Raw genomic sequence first — 18495 nt, 5'->3', positions numbered from 1 at the left:
TCTTAGTAAGCATAAATTTTATTGATTCATAAATTCAGTCAACGTTTCGGTCCTCACAGGGACCTTTGTCAAGACTGTTCTCCGTGTTGGACTGAACGTAGCAGTGAGCGGTGACTGCTACGTTCAGTCCAACACGGAGAACAGTCTTGACAAAGGTCCCTGTGAGGACCGAGACGTTGACTGAATTTATGAATCAATAAAATTTATGCTTACTAAGACCTGTGTGTGCCTCTTCTCTACATGAAAAGTTTCTACCTATCTACCATAGAGTGCACCCAGGCAATTCAACAAACAGTGAGTGCTTGGATCCCAAAACCAGATATATATATATAGATATATATATATATATATATATATATATATATATATATATATATATATATATATATATATATATATATATAAAATAACAAGACTGGCACCAGAAATAATGAAAAATCCCGGTTAGTGCACATCTGTATTAGTAAGTGATAACAGATGGGCAGTGGTCAGAGGTTTAGTTTAATTAAATAAAATACTTAAAAAGATAGAACTCCCTAGGAAAAGGAGAGGCGTAAACAACAACCCATCCCCTAATAGGACAGTTCCGTATACCCTTATCTGGCACAAACCTGTAAAGAGAATAAATAATTAAATCAGGTGAACACTATGATATGCAACACATTTATGCTTTAATATTGCTTAATACACTATGCCACCAGCAAACACAATCAGCATTGAGTCAATAAGACAGTGCTTAAAGGGTACCCTTAAAAATTTTAAGGGAGCTCTCTGACAATAACACACCAGGATCCAAATGATTAATTCACACATTCCTGGGTCACAATACCAGTTTCAACTTAACAATCCTTTATGGGGAAAACCAGGCGATCTTCAATGGACACCCCCACGGCTGCAATTCACACAACCAAAGTCAGGATGGATTAACAGTACACTGTATTGTTAATATTCCACACATTAGGTTGAGCTGTTTACTGTCCACAAAAACTGAGCCATAAGAAGCCCCGTGCTGTGTTAGGGGTGAAACGCGCATAGCAGACAGTTACTCAATTAGTCTATAGGACGCACTACAATACTTTAACAAGCTATTTTCTGATGACGGAGGATGAAAATATGAACTTACAGAGCGATATGGCACCAGGGACCCCACGTACATCTGTGAAGAATACCGTGGATGATAATGACACTGGAAAGCAGGGTAAGAAAGACGGACAGCATTGCTATACTAACCACTCTGAGAGAGGCGTTGCTTTTTGGATCCTTAAAAGATGAACTATCCTCCAAAGGAATAGTAGTATGCCTGGCAAAAGTAGCTGTATCGACCGTATAAATCGTTTTCCAAGACTCCATGTTTGAAGAAGCAAGAGGAAATGTAGATTTTAAACTTAGCATGCAGAACAAAAGGAATTCCTGTTTTCTGCCATTCTTTAGAAATGTATTCAGAAACTGAATCAGACAAAGGAAAAGAAAGAAGGTGGCTGCTTAGGAGGTGCCCTAAAAATATGTATCAATACTTTTAAATGGTTGCTTAACTGTAGCAGGAGTTAGCAATCGAAACATCCCGTAACAAAGCATAAATATGTTGAAGCCTGAAATTAAAAGACACATATCTGCCACATCAGCAGGGTCTTAAGTCTCAGAAAGACTGTCCTCGGTGTGATGAACACCCCTATTAGCATTGGGTATTAGAGAGGCCTCCCCTAAGGGAAATCCCTGATGAGCTAAAGACCACCTTCCAATCCTTGCATGCATTTGCGCTTAACAGCTGGGTGCGTAACAGCTTGCACTTCATTAATAGAAGAATGAATACACTCCATTAATTTCAGAGAACTTTTAGATGAACCCTTCATGCACACAGGGCGGCACACCTGAGAATACTTAGAAAGCATACACAAACCAAACACATGAACTGCTGACAGACCAGAGGCCTGATCTGCATTAGTTTGCTCCATAGTAATAGTAAGGAAATAGTATTAGAGATAGACCAAAGCAAATAAACAGTAAGTAAAACTGTTAATCCCCAAGGGAAGAACTAACAGTAATGGCGCAATGTAAAACTGGTTAACCTAGAAACGGAAAATGGTACAGCCAAATGCTGAAATGACTGTAAAAGACAGTAAAGGATACATAGAAAATAACACCTAAGCTATAATGATCAGAATACCTTACCGCCTCTACCAGTCCCCAGAGCTTCTCCCCACATGCTGAGCAGCACAGGAAAAGGCTTATAAAAGGAAGGTGCACTAAAAAGCAAGCTGATAGGCTTAAACCTTAGCACTCTTGCGTTACCAGTGAGCGCTTTAGTCAAGAAACCCAAAGACAACATGAAGACTTTAAGGCAGTTGAGAGTAAGAGACTGTTTAAAGCTTAGCAGAAAAAGTCATAATATAGAATTCATATTTTGTCGGAAAATAGATGTTTTAGTCAAGTCTTAATAAGGTAATACATCACAGTCATCCTTCTCTTTTTAGCAAGATGGTGACCTGTACAAGACCTTTGGGCTTTAATGTACATGAGTTCAAGGCCACATTTCCAGTGGTTCTGTAATCTTCTAAGTGGTCCCCTTCTACTGTATATTGTTAGATTAGTTGATGAAGCGATGATGTAGGAGGAAAATAAATTTGAAGGAATTTGTATGTCATTGTAAGTTAAAGTTAAACAATCAGCAGTTATTACTTTAATATACTGTAATTCAATGGCAAAAAATAATAGTTTGCAGCTTGGTACATTCTTTGTAAATTAATTTAGCTTTTCATTCTATATTTGCATTTCTGACAAAAGTTATGAAGCCACTAATTTGGACACATTGCTTAGTATCCCTTACCTCTTTGTGACTTGTCCACATTCTCTTCACTACAGGGAACTTTGAAGTAGGAGTTCACATAGCTGATGTGAGCTACTTTATTCAGGAAGGAAATGCTCTAGACAAGATTGCCAGTGAAAGAGCCACCAGTGTCTATCTTGTGCAGAAGGTATGTTAAAAACTAAAGATTTGTTTTTTTCCCTCTTTTTATTTCTATACATGTACTAAGTAACCTAAGGTGAAGATGTACCATGGGGACTGGCTTATATAAAGAGAAGAATATTATTGTGTATGCACGTGTGTATATGCACCGGTGTTTGTGTGTATGTATGTGTATATATATATATATATATATATATATACTGTGTGTGTGTATGTATATATATATATATATATATATATATATATATATATATATATATATATATATATATATATACATGTAGTTATAATTCCTTCTTTTTTTTTCTTTTTTTTTTAATTAATGTAATGCAAATAAATATTCAAACAAGATGGGACCTACAATAAGGAAAATATTTTATGACTCTAATTAATGTTTACAGTTTTCCTGTAGCTTGTGACCAGCTGCATCTGACTTTTGTTTCTCCTTTCTATTTAAATCCTCTCTGTCCTTTCTTCCTAAGATATGGTGAGTCCACGGGTTCATCTAATTACTGTTGGGGATATCACTCCTGCCCAGCACCACAGCCAAACTGTTAAGTATCACTTCCTTACCCACAACCCCCAGTCATTCTCTTTGCCTTTGATGCATGGAGGAAGTAAAGTGAAGAATATTGGATTTATTTCACTTCAATCAAGAGTTTGTTATTTTGAAAGCAGAGTAGTACTCTGATCTTTCCCCTTTTTTAAAGGATGGGTCTAGCCGTACACCACGTCAGTCTTCTCAGTAGGGCAGTGGTGGCTTTAAAGCAGTTAGATACCTGATCCTTTTCCTTATTGTTGTTTTTGCAAGCAAGTGATTTTGTTTTATGCGCTTATGGGGACTGATCATACACATATAAGTTATTGAGGTGCGCAGTATAATGTGGAGCTCCGTCTTTGAACATTTTGGAGGTTGCTTTATGTGTTTTAGAGACAACAATGGGTTAATCTTTGGGTTTGACTTGTTTCTGACTTGTCAGGGATTTAATATAACTGCTGTGTACTAGAGACATTTTTTGTTAAGAAAAAGTTTACTGTAACTGTTATCGCAGTTTGTAGTTGGGACATACATTTTAGGAGAGGCTTCTGTGTGTTCCGATGGGCCACCATTACAAGGCTGTGTGGCGGGAAGGACGCTAATGTCATTCTACGATGTAGGAGGATTGCTTTGAAGTGTGCGTAGCGCATATCCTCACCGGTGGGTCACGTGACCCGTTTTCTCCACCTGGGTTTTAGTCTTGTTAGAAGCGGTGGCGCATTACTCAGTTTCTTCTTTTGCTCTGACAAAAAAAGATTTTCAGTGCACAAGTACAGGATACTCTGCTGTGTCTCCTTGTGTTAATGTGTCAATCATAAAGGAGGTTATAGTTGCTGTTTTCCTTTCTTTATGATCCATTTAAAGTAACAGTACAGACGGATTTAACCTCAGTCACTGAGGTGTCTGTGTTCCTAGCTTAGTGCTAGATTTTCCTAAGAAAAGCCTTTCAATGTCCTGTTTTAATGCACTAGTACAAAGCATATTTAAATATTACATGTCAAAATATTTAATTAAAAGGGACCTGTTTTTTACAGCTCCCGTTTTTACGTACTTAAGTGTTTTTATTTTTATGCTTGTGATATTTTGAGACTCAAATTGTTCTCTTATGCAATTTCGTGCTGCTTGCTTAGCCAGAACTTTCTCAGGTTGACATGGTTTGTTGCTGCTGAACCCAATGTCTCTTAGTATAAAACTGTTTAGACAATGCCACAGCTTCTCCTTAAACGTCCCAAGCCTCTATGGTGTCACTTGCAGTGCCCTGCGGTTCCTCTCAATCTCCTGGAGGAGTGTATTTTCCTGCAGATTTTGAAGTTCAGGTTTTTCAGCAGTATCTGTAGCTTTATCTGTTTTTTCCTCTCTTACAGGGAAAGCGCAAGAGGGCATTTTAAGTCTCAGAAGGTTACTGTGTCACTTTCTGCTACTCAGGTTGCTCTTCTCTCCTAAGTCTGGTGAGGAGGATTTGCTGGTAGTTTCTGAGGGAAAAATCTCAGATTTGGACAGCATAAATCCTTCATCTGTTGCTGAAGTGGTTTCCTTCAGATGTATGCTTGAACACCTCATGTATTGTTAAAGGAGGTTATAGCTACTTGGACGACATCAATATCCCTGTCATTGTCAACCATTTGAAGTTTAATAAACTTTATCCTTTCTAGGATGTTCCTTCCATGTGGAAGTTTTTCTAGAGGTGCTTTGGTCACAGGCATAGGAGAAGCTAGGGATACCTTTCTCCCTGTCTTTCATTCTTTTAAGGATCTTCCTGTCGCTGACTCCATTTAAATGCTCGGTGCTTTTAGTAGAGGGAGTATTCTACTATGGCCTAGAGAACTTTGATTCCTATAGAGGATAGTTGCTCCTTTACGGATCTTTGATTAAGAAGCTGGAGATTTATTTGCTCAATTAGAGTGACGTCTTTTCTAATTAGACTTGCTGTATTAGCCCTCAAGACGAATCCCCCCATGGGTGCTGGTGTGCTCTGGCTTTTATGGCTGTCCTTGGGGATTCAAGGATTTGCTGGTTCCTTCGGGAATAGCTCTATTTGGTCAGCTTAGAAGCCTACTTGTGGCTTAGTGGTACAGCCTAGACTTTATGACACTGCAGGTTCAATATTTGGAATATATTTTATGTTTTCCTCCAATTCCAAGCTTCTGATAAAATTATCCTATGACTTTCGGGTGGGGAAAGGTCTTTTCCTCCACAAGTCATGAGAAATAGACTAAGGATAGTTTTCCTTTCTTCTTACGGCAGGGACAGTCCATTCTTTGTAATCCCAACCTTTTTGGGTTCTGGGAGTATCTCTAAGATTCCTCTCAAGGGCAGATTTCTCCTTCTAGATTATCTGCAGTCTAGCTATGATGAGGTATTCTGGATCTGGGTTCAGGTTCCCTCTCTGGGAGTGCTAGTTCCAGTAAAGAAACTGGGTCTAGGTAGTTATCTCATGTTTTTCAGAGTACACTCCTTCAAGTAGTGTCCATTCTACCTTGATTCAAGAGGTTCTGTTCATAATGAACATAGACCTGAAGGATATGTATTTTCTAGTTCCCATTAGAGCTCTGCAATTATGCATGTCTGGGATCAACTAAAAATGTTTTGAGTTTGTTATCCTAGGAAGACTCTGTTAGGTCTTGGGGAATGGAAAGGATGCCCTCCTGGACATTGTATGGGTCAGGTGTCATCTTTCTTTTGAGCAACTCTTTTTCAAGGGATCTTGTTTTTGTTTACACTTCCTTGGATTGGATGTGAAGCTGGGAGAGAGTTCCCTGGTTCCCTTTTTAAGAAACTTAAATAGATTATCTATAAGAATATTTCTTTTAGAGGTCAGATAATCAAGGTTTTCTCCCTCTTACCTCCTTTTTCAGTCTACTGTTCAGCCCTCATCTGGCTCTTGTGGTCCGATAGATAGCTTAGATTTTTTTGTAACTAGAGTGTTGGGAGTTTGAATTCAGCTGTAGCTGTTTTTCTATTCTCTTTCCAGTGGCTTAAGGTTTGGGGGTTATTGATTGAGGGATGTCATCTTTTTTTCTCAAGTCCATTTGAGAGCTCTACAGTTTGGCATGCTCAATCAATGGAGCGGTAACCATCCAGATCTCTCTCAGAGGATAGATCTGGTTCACCCTTAGGTGATTTCAGGAGTATCTGTCTCAGGGCGCATGTTCCTGGAGACATTCCTGGGTGATTGTTAACACAGGCAGCAGCCTGTTGGGCTGGGGAGCAGTCTGGAACTTGTTTAAGGCGCTGGGACTTTGGACTCGAGGAGTCGGTTATCTTCTTTGATATCTTGAAGTGGAGAGCGATTTTTCATGCTCTGAAGGCTTGTACTCCGTTGTCCATAGCCGGTTTATCAGGTTCCAGTTAGTCAATGTCTGCTCACTGGCTTGGTAGGATCTCTGGGTTCCTTAGCCATGTCAGAGGTGACTCAGTTTGGTCTGTGGGCGGTGACTCACAATTACTGTGTATTTATATCCACTTTCTAGGAGTGGACATCTGGGAAGAAGACTTCCTGAGTAGACAGATTATTCATCCGGGGAGTGAGTTCTCCATCTGGAGTTGTTCTCCAGTTTAACCCCCAAATGGGGGGGGTTGGAGTTGGATTTGATGGCGTTTCGGTAGAACGCCAAGCTTCCAAGGTATGGTTCAAGGTCAAGAGACTCGAAGGCCTCTCTGATAGATGTTTTAGCGGTTCCTTGGGTTTTCAGACTTGCATACCTGTTTGTTCCGTTTGCTCTTCCTCCATGAGGCTTTGCTCGTATCAAGCAGGAGAGAGTGTCTGTGATTCTTATAGCTCCTGCATGGCCTCACAGGATATGGTATGCAGACCTAGGGGAAGATGTCCCCTCCTCCACCGGGGAAACTTCCTCTAAGGAAGGACTCTCTGATTCAGGGTCTATTCCTTCATCCAAATCTCGTTTCTCTGAAGCTGACTGCTTGGAGTTTGAATGCTTCATTTCTATCTAAGCGTGGTTTTTCTGAGTTGGTCGTTGAGACTAGGATTCAGGCTTGCAAGCCTGTTACTTGGAAGTTTTTTTATAAGATATGGCATTAATATCTTTCATGGTGTGAAGCTAAGGGTTACTCTTGGAATAGAGTTCGGGTCCTTAGGATTTTGTCTTTTCTCCAGGAAGGTCTGGAGAAAGGTTTATCAGTTAGTACCCCGAAGGGTCAAATTTCTGACTTATCTGGTGGACGTGCCAGACGTTCAATCTTTTTGTCAGGACTTGGTCAAAATCAGGCCTGTATTTAAGTTGGTTGCTCCTCCTTGGAGTCTTAATCTTGTTCTTAAAGTTTTTTCAACATTCTCTGGTTGATCCGTGACATTCCTTAAGATATTTAGTTGTTATCTTGGAAGTTTTCATTTCTTTTGACTATCTCTTCTGTTCCTAGAGTCTCTGAACTCTGTTTTGCAGTATGATGCGCCTTATCTTATTTTTCATGCTGATAAAGCGGTTCTTCGTACTTCCTAAGGTTGTTTCTAATAAGAATATTTTTGCTCAATTTGGATGTTGTACGTGTTCTTAAATTCTATTTAGAGGTGACTAATAAGTAATAATAACATTACTTATTTGTGGCTACAGCCCCACTTAATTTTAACTACAGAGGGAAGACCCCCTTTTTTAGTTTTTTAGTTTTACATGTTTTTAAGAGTGCGCACTCTATATTTTGATTTTATGATTGTATTTTTAGAAGATAAAAATAACTTGTTTTAAATTCTGCCTTTTTTTAGCAAATAGGTTTTAAAAAGAACCAATTAAATACTGTTATATACGTTGAATTTAGCAAGTAGTGATCGTGTCAATTATTCCATATTTACCGTTAGCTGATATTTATTAGCGCTCACTCTGTAAGGTTTTTTTTAGTTTAAGTTTTTAACTATCCACTTCAGGAGATAGTTGTTAGTGTAGTTTGGTTTCTTCTATTCAGTACTATTTACCTTGCTTAAATTTGACTAAGGATTTTCGCCAATCCTCTGCTCCTTTTATATGTTTCTCTGGGAACCATAAAGGGCAGAAAGCTTTTGCTTCTATTTTTCTTTTTGGTTGAGAAGTGCTATTTATCTTGCATATGAAACTGCTGGTAAGCAACCTCCCGAGAGAATTACAGTTCATTCCACCTGAGTTGTTCCTCTTCTTGGGCTTTCAAACATAAAGCTTCTATGGTACAAGTTTGCAAGACTGCAACTTGGTCTTTTTTGCTTACTTTTTAAAAAATTTACAAATTTGATACTTTTGCTTCGGCCGAGGCTGCTTTTGGGAGAAAGGTTCTTCAAGCGATGGTGCCTTCTGTTTAGGTCTGCTTGTCTTGTCCCTCCCTATTCATCTGTGTCCTCTAGCTTGGGTATTGGTTCCCAACAGTAATTAGATGAACCCGTGGACCACCATATCCTAGGTAGAAAACAAAATTTATGCTTACCTGATAAATTTATTTCTTCCAGATATGGTGAGTCCACGGACCCGCCCTTTTGTTTTGAAGACCGTTAATTTTGTCTAAACCTCAGACACTTTCGCACCTTGTGTTACTCTTTTTTTTCTCCATTTCCTTTCGGTCAAATGACTGGGGGTTGTGGATAAGGGGGTGATACTTAACAGTTTGGCTGTGGTGCTCTTTGCCTCCTCCTGCTGGCCAGGATTGATATTCACAACAGTATTTAGATGGACCGTGGACCATATCTGGAAGAAATACATTTATTAGGTAAGCATAAATTTAGTTTTACCTGTATTTCCAAATTTATAGATCTTGTTATGCACTCTAAATGTACTGTATATTGCTTTATAGATTTAATGTAGCTCATAATGGCCAAAATTTGAGAAAAAAAAACAGGGAGAGTAGTTTTTTTCCAATTTCTCGCAATTGGCAATTTGGTTGCCATTAAATAGTACAAAACAGGAATCTTGCGAGAATTAACCATCTTTGGAAGTTCCAAGTGCAGGAGACCCACCTCAGGTTTAGCAGAGACATTAATCTTAAAGGGACACTGTACCCAAAAAAATTATTTTGTAATTCAGAAAGAGCATTCAATTTTAAGCAACTTTCTAATTTACTCCTATTATCAATTTTTCTTCGTTCTCTTGCTATCATTATTTGAAAAAGAAGGCATCTAAGCTTTTTTTTTGGTTTCAGTACTCTGGACAGCACATTTTTATTGGTGAATGAATTTATCCACCAATCAGCAAGGACAACCCAGGTTGTTCACTAAAAATGGGCCGGCATCTAAACTTACATTCTTGCATTTCAAATAAAGATACCAAGAGAAAGAAGAAAATTTGATAATAGGAGTAAATTAGAAAGTTGCTTAAAATTTCATGCTCAATCTGAATCACGAAATAATTTTTTTGGGTACAGTGTCCCTTTAAGGTCACAAACTACTGTAAAACCAGTCCTCCACAATGATGTAAGTTTAGGACATACCCACCATATGTGGGCTACTTTTCCAGCCCTACCACATTCTCTCCAACAATATTCAGTGGAGAATGGTTGTCACTAAGTGCCATTTTACGGTAATTTTATAATAGAGTTCACATATTGTGGCAGAATGAAGAGCTTTTTTTAGCAAAAATTAGTTCCCTCTACTACCTCTTGGCATCCACCGTAAAAGCGAGAGCCCTCTCCCAACCAAAATGTTGACCGAGTTTTTGGATTGTCCTGATCTAGCAAGCAATAAAAGGCAATGTAATGATAAAGACCCTCTGAATGTGGTACCTCTCACCCATCTCTGTTCCCAGACTGTCACATCCCTAAGACCTTCTCTTGGAAAATCCCCGGACCCTAAAATAATCCTCAGCCTAAGGTGCTCAAAATAGTAGATTTCTGTAATATCAGAGAAGCTTATTTATTTGTTTTTTTCATATATATCTCTGATATACACAACCTGGGTAGCAGACCATATAGTTGTGTGTTTCTGCAAGATATCTAAGGATACTTTTCATAGAATTTATATGGGAAGGATGTGGATAAACATCAATGATCTACTGTTATAGAGTCTCAAAACTTTATGTTACTAATATAAGCAGACAAGTTTTGTAAATATAACAAGGAAGCCAAGATAATTCCACTAACTGAAGGCCTGACAGGATTAAAGCCTGTTCCACCTATTGTCACAGGTAAAACAGACTAGTTATACCTCGACCTGATAAATGGGACAGCTGGGCAGCATCATGGTATACCAAATTATTGGTGAGAGACAACCCTCTTCCAATGGGTCTTTATAAAGTAAGCTTAATGGTACAGGTTTTCTGGCCTTTCCAAATATATGTGGAGAGCATACCTTGAAATGTATTGAGAGCAGCTCTGGGGACTGTGAGGTGAATATAACAGAATAGGTAATTATAGTTTGGGAAGAAATGCCACCTTAATGGCAGCTATACATCCTGTCCTGGAGTTTTTGGCAAATTCCCAGGTCTCCAATAACTGTCTAAATTCAGGTTTTCGGTATGTATAATTTTTAGAGATAATAAGAATAGGTCTAGACTTAAATATATGCCTAAATGTTTAAAGTAAGAGTGTAACCATTGGAATGAGTAGGTTGATTGGAGCTGAGCTAGTTCCTCTGGTAAAATATTAAGATGTAAAACTTCAGTTTTGTGGAAGCTACCAACAAATGAAATGAATTCAAACACTGCTGACATAGAAGTGGTTAGAGAGGTTAATACTAAAGTAATATCGTCAGCATAAAGTGCTATTTTATTTTGGTTATCACCAGTGCTAAAAGATGGGGTGACAATGGACACCCTTTTCATGTACCGTTGTAGATCATAAAACTGTCAAATCTGAATCCTACACCACTAAGTAGTGGTAAGCCAAAGACTTGAAATCTATACCATAGGTATTCCCACCTTAGCCTGTCAAATGCCTTTTCAACATCTATCGACAGGGCAAGGAAGGGAATCTCCTGACTTCTGTGAATATATAAAGGATGCGCCACGTGTTGTCAGGGCCCTCTCATCCTAGAATAAACCCAAATTGGTCTCCATAAACAAGACTTGAAATAACTTTAGCTAGTCTATTGGTTATAGTTTTGAATATAACTTAGTATCAATGTTAATGAGTGATATTGGCCTATAGCTGCCGCAGAACTGTGGGTCTTTCTCGGGTTTTAAGATCGTAACAATGGTTGCCTCAAATAATTCACCTTTTGGATGCTACATCATTAAAGACTCCAAGAAGAAGTGGGCTAACAGAGCCTATGCATTATTTGTAGAAGTGACCTGAAAAGCCATCAGGGCCTGGGGACTTATCCAACTTCAACTGCTTAAAGGGATATGAAATACAACATTTTTATTTTAGGATTCCTTCATTTTCTACCAATATCGATAGTTTAGTAGGAGTCAGAGCAGAAACATAAGGGAGTCACTCACTTCTATAAGTCTCAATTTACTTTATGTGCCACAAGTTCTGCATCACAAGATGGTGAGTTTGTGCCACTTATCAAATCCTGGCGGACAAACAATCTCAGGCGCCAGTTCCTCACCAAATACAAGATCCAGACTGAATGGGGCACAGTATTACTGGAGAAATTTGCGACTATCCTCACGTGAGTCACTGAACTCAGGGTATGCAAATGTGCACATAGCTGCACTCCAGTCGTCAGTAAGACCCAGGTAGATTAGCTCAACTAGTACCTGCCATGACAAATAGTATGACAGAGTGAGACGGTGATTTAGAGGGATAATTAGGCAGGATAAATGTCCAGGAGGTGAATTGTAGAGAATTATTTTAACTTTCTGAAATGGAGCTGGTCAACCAATCTACCTCTCACTTTTCCAGTTAGCTCCATCCCCTGTCTTCCTACTCGTTTAGTTGTTTTTGGAGTGTCTTTTCTGTATGGATGCAATCACATATGAATTTATATTGATTTATTGCATATCCTCAAGTCATGGTTACTAAACTGCCCTCACCCCTGAAATTAATATTTAATCTGTGCTCTAATTCAGATAGCATGGATATCTGGCATGTGTGCCTTGAGGACTAGAATTAATAAACACTGCTCTAGTCAGTAACTGGATTCTTAACAAACTTGCTGTCTGAAATTGCTAAGGCCATTCATTTTACCTTCATGTTCTTGTAGAAGACATTATTGATTCATGTTTACAAAAGTGTAATTAACTCTTGTTGCAGAGTTAAAGAAGATACAAATATGAGGGGGCGGAGCCTGGCCACGATACCTAATGGCCGCACATTGATTGAGCTCTGAAGCTCCAAAACTCTCAGACACAGAGTAATGCAACCTGTAATATATAAAACAGCACCATATATAGCATAATGAGCACCGGATCACATTAGCTTCTGATGACTACCCCATTACTGCGGCAAAACTGACATAGAGGACGGGCAAGCTGGTGGCGCACTTGGGGCCTACTCTCCCTGGTGAGACCGGAACGCCGACTACCTAGCGCTAGCACAGAGAAACTGCACAGTCCCTAGGCAAAGGAGCTGGAGAAAAGGAGGACTCGGCTGTAATAATTTGGAGCCCGGGTAAAGCACAATCTGGCCAAAGGAAGCCGGGCATGGGTCTGGCGGACGCAACAGAAAACAGGCCGTGAACGCATAAAGCACGCGTTCTGTCAGTGATCCTGTGAGGAACACGGTCCGATAACGGGCTGGATCGACCGATAAGGTAATTAACACAACGCCTTACTCATCTACACATAGCCTCTTAGAACTGCTTAGCATTGATCTGGCTAGACTCGGATCGTGGGCATTACCGCCTAAGTGAAGAGACATTAATACACCTCTCACAGCACTTAGTAGTGGGACCTCAAAGGACTGACAACAGCTGGGCCACTTTTAACAAAGAGGAGGCCACTGGCACCGTATCATTGCTGGTTTATATTAGAGGTTTGCAACGGTTTCTTTTTAAATAACAAACCTAAAAGAGCGTGCCTTGCTATACACAGAAATATGGCTAATAGGCGAGTGTCCAAACCCACTAAGGGATCCCAACCTACCAGCTTGGAAAGCTACCTCATCCAGCCTGAAACAGCAGTAAACACGACAAAAGATCTAGCTAGACCAGGTGGTGAGGAAATTGTGGCGCAGATACATCAGACAGAGAACCCACTGAGTAGCTATGTTACAAAAGAGGACTTAAAGCATTTATCTTCTTAACATGATATAAGGGAAGCAATGCTTGATGTTAAGAGAATGTTTGGTGAACTTACACAAAACCTTACAGCAATAGATCACAGAGTGGTAGTTCTAGAAGATGCACAAGAAACTCTGCGCGCAGACTTGCAACATCAATCTAGCTGTATCCAGTCACAAGAAACTACTATACACAGCTTAACAGAAAGAATAGAAGACCTGGAAAACAGGAGTAGACGCAACAATTTGCGCCTCAGAGGGGTACCTGAGTCTATTAGCCCACCAGATATAATGCAGTATATTCAGGGACTGTTTAGATTTATAAAGAACACTCCTAGGGCTGAAGATTTACTGATTGAGCGTGCACACAGAGCACTTAGGCCCAAGCCGCCATCCAGAGCCCCACCAAGGGACATTATTGTTAAACTTCTTTCATATCGCGACAAGGAGGAGATCATAAAGCATGCTAGAAATAAACAACATGTCGCATATGAGGGCTCAGAGATTAAAGTGTTTACCGACTTATGTCCAGCCACTCTTCAAAAGCGAAGGGACCTTCGGTATGTCACAACTGTACTCCAAGCTCAGAACATACCGTATAGGTGGGGATTTCCTACCAGCCTTATTGCCTCCAAAGATGGAGCAACAGCCACTCTTAAATCCCCAGCTGACCTACCAGCATTTAACCAGACCTTAGGCCTGCAGATACGGCCTCTTGATAGAATGTTGGGCCCTGCCCCTCCAGCACAGGGGGCACATGAAGAGGAGGCTCGTCAAGACTGAATATGGGCGCTGTATGCACAGTCAGACTCACTAACCTTCTTGTTTACTAAAGACATGCCCATACCCATTTGTCAGACAGGCTAACTTCTACCTATAACAATAGTGCCTTAATTAGCTGACTACCCAGCCCCAAATACAGAGGCAAAGAACAGAAACATAATCATTATCCGGCCGGGCCCCATGGTGCCCAATCTACAATAACAAGCTGCTAATCAGACAGACGCCGAAGAACCATGCATCCTTCTGCACCTATCAGAAAGCACTGCGGCATGATGAAAACCTCTGCCATACCTAGAGAAGCATGTCTGCCACTAAATGTTGGGGACTACCTTTATCACATTGACTCCCTAATATTTATACAGGTGCAGGGGTGTCAGTGGTGGCTACACTGAATCTTATGCATGGAGACTTCAACCAGCCGCAGCAGGAGACCCAAACTTCTGGATAACATAGACAGCAATGTTATATATAAAAGGCAGATAGAAATGAAGAAAAGGTAGCCATGTAAGATTATTCATAGCCACCTTATACATGCTTTTGAACAGTATGGTTAGATAGTAAGGGGTTTGTAATGTTATATTGCTCACTTATGGTTGTCATATGCACACTCCTGTACAGTTTAAATCATTGTGAAGAAATAAGTAATGTTGTACTGTTTGTTTATAATATATCTCTAACTATGCGGTTCATACGAGTATCCAATACAGGTCAGAAATGAGACATGGCACATGGGAGGTATCAGGACTGGGTAAGTCATTTTCTTGGGACATGTTATAAAATTTATGGAAAGCCTAATGGAGGGTTTAGCTAATATAACTGTCATTAGGCAGAACAGTTATGACCTTCATAGCTTAAAACTTTAAGCACAGAGGAAAAGGATACAGTGAATATAGCTGCTATTACAGTTGTTAGTCTCCATTATAGTAGGGTCTTTGTATGTAGCTATTTAGAACTCAGGAAATGAGCACAGGCACTTACTATGAATAATTATGGCGATGGGGTATAGGGCAAGGTCTTATTGTCTGAAAATGTTTGAGTTTTTCTTTTTCTCGTTATGCAAATGCACTAATAGGTTTAAGTTTCAGGTTGCATTTACCTACAAAAGTTTTATTTTATTTAAATGTATTTATCAAGAACTGAGAGTAATGGGGCTACTACCCCTAGTTAACTTTATTTCAGGTAAGAGGATTAGATTGCTATTTCTTTCTTTCTAATCTCACTTTAATTTCTGGAGGAAGATTTTCTTGGTGGATTTTGAGGGTTTAGACACCTACCTGTCTCACCCTGCCTATAAAATCTTAAGTCTAGAGGATATTCTCACAACATATTACTAACATTTTACTGTTCCTCTAACAACTGCGCAGAAAACCCTAATTTTTTTTTCTCACCTTCCCCCTTTTCCCACCCTTAACCCCCTCTCACCTTCCCCCTTTTCCCACCCTTAACCCCCTCTCACCTTCCCTTAACTGAAGGCATTACAATGACCCCACCTCAGAGAAGTAGAGGGCCTAGCCCCATAGATCTCATTACCATAAATGTGAAAGGATTCAATAGCCCGGGAAAGCGGTCCATGATCACTAGAGATCTCCATAAAATGGGCGGGGATATAGTCCTCACACAAGAAACTCACTTTTCCAGACTAAGCGAGCCCAAATAGTATAGTCACCATTACCCAATGGCGTATTTTGCCTCAGGGCCTTCAAAAAAGAATGGGGTGGGTATTCTGATTCACTCACGGGTACCTTACAGACTAGACCAAACTCACAAAGATCCTGAAGGCAGATATCTGATATTGACTGGGACAATTTTTTTTAAACATGTCACATTGGTTAATATCTATTCACCAAATTCCTCACAGGACATGTTTCTTAGGAAAGTGACACGTAAAATCATGGAGTTAGAGAAAGGGACCCTATTTGTGGGCGGGGACTTTAATGCCTCACTTAATCCTGAAATAGATGCCTCGGATGGTCTCTCCAGCGTCCCCCTCAAAGTACTTAAGCACCTAACTAAAACACTGAGGGAAATGGTTTTGCATGATATTTGGCGCACATTTCACCCTACAGCTAGAAATTATACTTTCTATTCCCATCCACATGGGAAGTACACAAGAATTGACTATCTATTTACTGACTCAGCAGGGCTTTCATTGATAGCCAGCAGCATCATCGGACCGATCACATGGTCGGACCATGCGCCAGTGAAATGTTCTATTGACTGGCCTGAAATACCGACTACACCCTTTTTATGGAGACTGGATGATACCATGCTTGACAATCCTGTACTTAATCAGGAATTGCGGAATGGTATTGACGAATATTTTAGGCTCAACTCGGATGGTTCGTTGTGCCATACCACGGTGTGGGAGGCGCATAAATTCGTGATCCGAGGTATCCTGATCAGACATAAAGTGGCGCAAAATCGTAAAAAGAGAGAACAATATGACACCCTCTTATCCAAAGTCACAAAAGCAGAACAAGCACACAAGGATTCACCCAGGAGTGAAACTTTAAAGCAGAAACTAGCTGAGGCTAAGACAGCACTCTTGTCACATCTACAAGCAGAGAATCAGGCTAAAGCTCTGAAACTCAGGCAACGGTTTTTTGAACAAGGAAACAAAGCCGGGAAACTACTGGCTCGTGCCATTGCACGACGAAAACTTAAAACATATGTCTATGAAATTGCTGACAAAAGCGGCAACATGCAAAAAGACGGGCAATCAATTGCAAATGTGTTTAGGGACTTTTATGAGGCCCTATATAATATCCGCCAGCCCAGTGGTCAGGAACCAAGATTGGGGGCGACCCCTGCTCTGGAACAAGAGATAACAGACTATCTTGGAAGGGTTGACACCCCTACACTGACTAAAGAAGAGGCAGACATATTGGAGAGGCCTTTCACAGCAGAAGAGATAGCACTGGCAGTCAAGGACCTTCCTACGGGTAAGAGCCCGGGTCCAGATGGATTTGGCATAAAATATTACAAGTCCTTCCTGGATGTGCTGACACCTCACTTGCTCAAAATGTTTAATCATCTAACTGAGAACCCGGTACTGCCCAGCACAATGCTTGAGGCATTCATCACTGTAATTCCCAAGCCTGGTAAGTCTGCTGAGATAGCTGGGAATTATAGACCAATATCTCTTCTCAACTCGGATGTCAAGGTTCTAGCAAAGCTTATCGCTAACCAACTCAGAAACTTTTTGCCACGCCTGATATCTGTAGACCAGACTGGCTTTATCCCATCCAGAGAGGCAAGGGATAATACCTCGCGGGTTATTCAGTTGATCTCACATGCCTGGGCGGAATCCGCACCGTTGGCATTAGTGTCAACGGATGCGGAGAAAGCCTTCGATCGGGTCAATTGGATGTTTATGAGGAACACACTTGGGAAATTTGGATTCTGACCGGGTTTTATCCAAAAAACTTTCTCCTTATACTCATCGCCTTCGGCGAGAGTGAGGGTCAATGGTACTCTCTCTGAGCCACTGCAAATCATGAACGGCACCAGACAGGGGTGCCCCCTCTCACCGCTGCTGTTTGCGCTGGTGGTGGAGGTGTTAGCGTGCAAGATCCGTGCCAACCCAGCCATCCAGGGCATTAAAATAAGTAACACAGAACATAAATTGGCGATGTACGCAGATGACATTCTGCTGACATTGACCAACACGACTTCTTCTCTCCGAGCTGCTATCATTGAGTTCGAAGAATACGGGAGAGTGTCCGACTTCCTTCTTAACCTGGCCAAATCGGAGATCCTCAACATTACAGAACAACAGAGTGTCATTGATACACTGCGGACACAAGGTCCTCTACAGATAGCTCCGGGACGCTTGAAGTACCTTGGCATCACACTTGCACCGACGGTTAAAGAAATTGCCGATATTAATTACAAAAGCATTAGGGACGATATTACCCGTGACACAAATGCATGGAAAAACAAAACCATATCTTGGATTGGACGTATACACGTCGCCAAGATGAATATTCTACCTAGAGTCTTGTATATCATGCAGGCGGTCCCACTCTTGATTGCATCACATATAATGCATCAGGTGCAAGTGGCCATTGAAACATACATCTGGAACGGGATCAAACCTAGAGTGAACAGGAGATCGCTGTATCTCCCAAGGGACAGA

General features: G+C 40.5%; 1 protein-coding gene across 1 annotated transcript in view; it reads left to right on the top strand.

The window, feature by feature from the left end:
• DIS3L2 (DIS3 like 3'-5' exoribonuclease 2) overlaps window positions 1-18495 on the top strand; it is a 1626200-nt gene that overhangs the window by 1158719 nt on the left and 448986 nt on the right. The window contains exon 13 of the mRNA XM_053711913.1: window positions 2860-2972. Within this exon, the coding sequence (XP_053567888.1) occupies window positions 2860-2972 (113 nt within the window). The remainder of the gene's footprint in view (window positions 1-2859; window positions 2973-18495) is intronic.

This window comes from Bombina bombina, chromosome 4 (genome assembly GCF_027579735.1).
Source record: "Bombina bombina isolate aBomBom1 chromosome 4, aBomBom1.pri, whole genome shotgun sequence".
Taxonomy (NCBI): Eukaryota; Metazoa; Chordata; class Amphibia; order Anura; family Bombinatoridae; genus Bombina; species Bombina bombina.
Note: the sequence above shows the minus strand (reverse complement) of the source record. Positions and strands in the feature narration are given on the sequence as shown.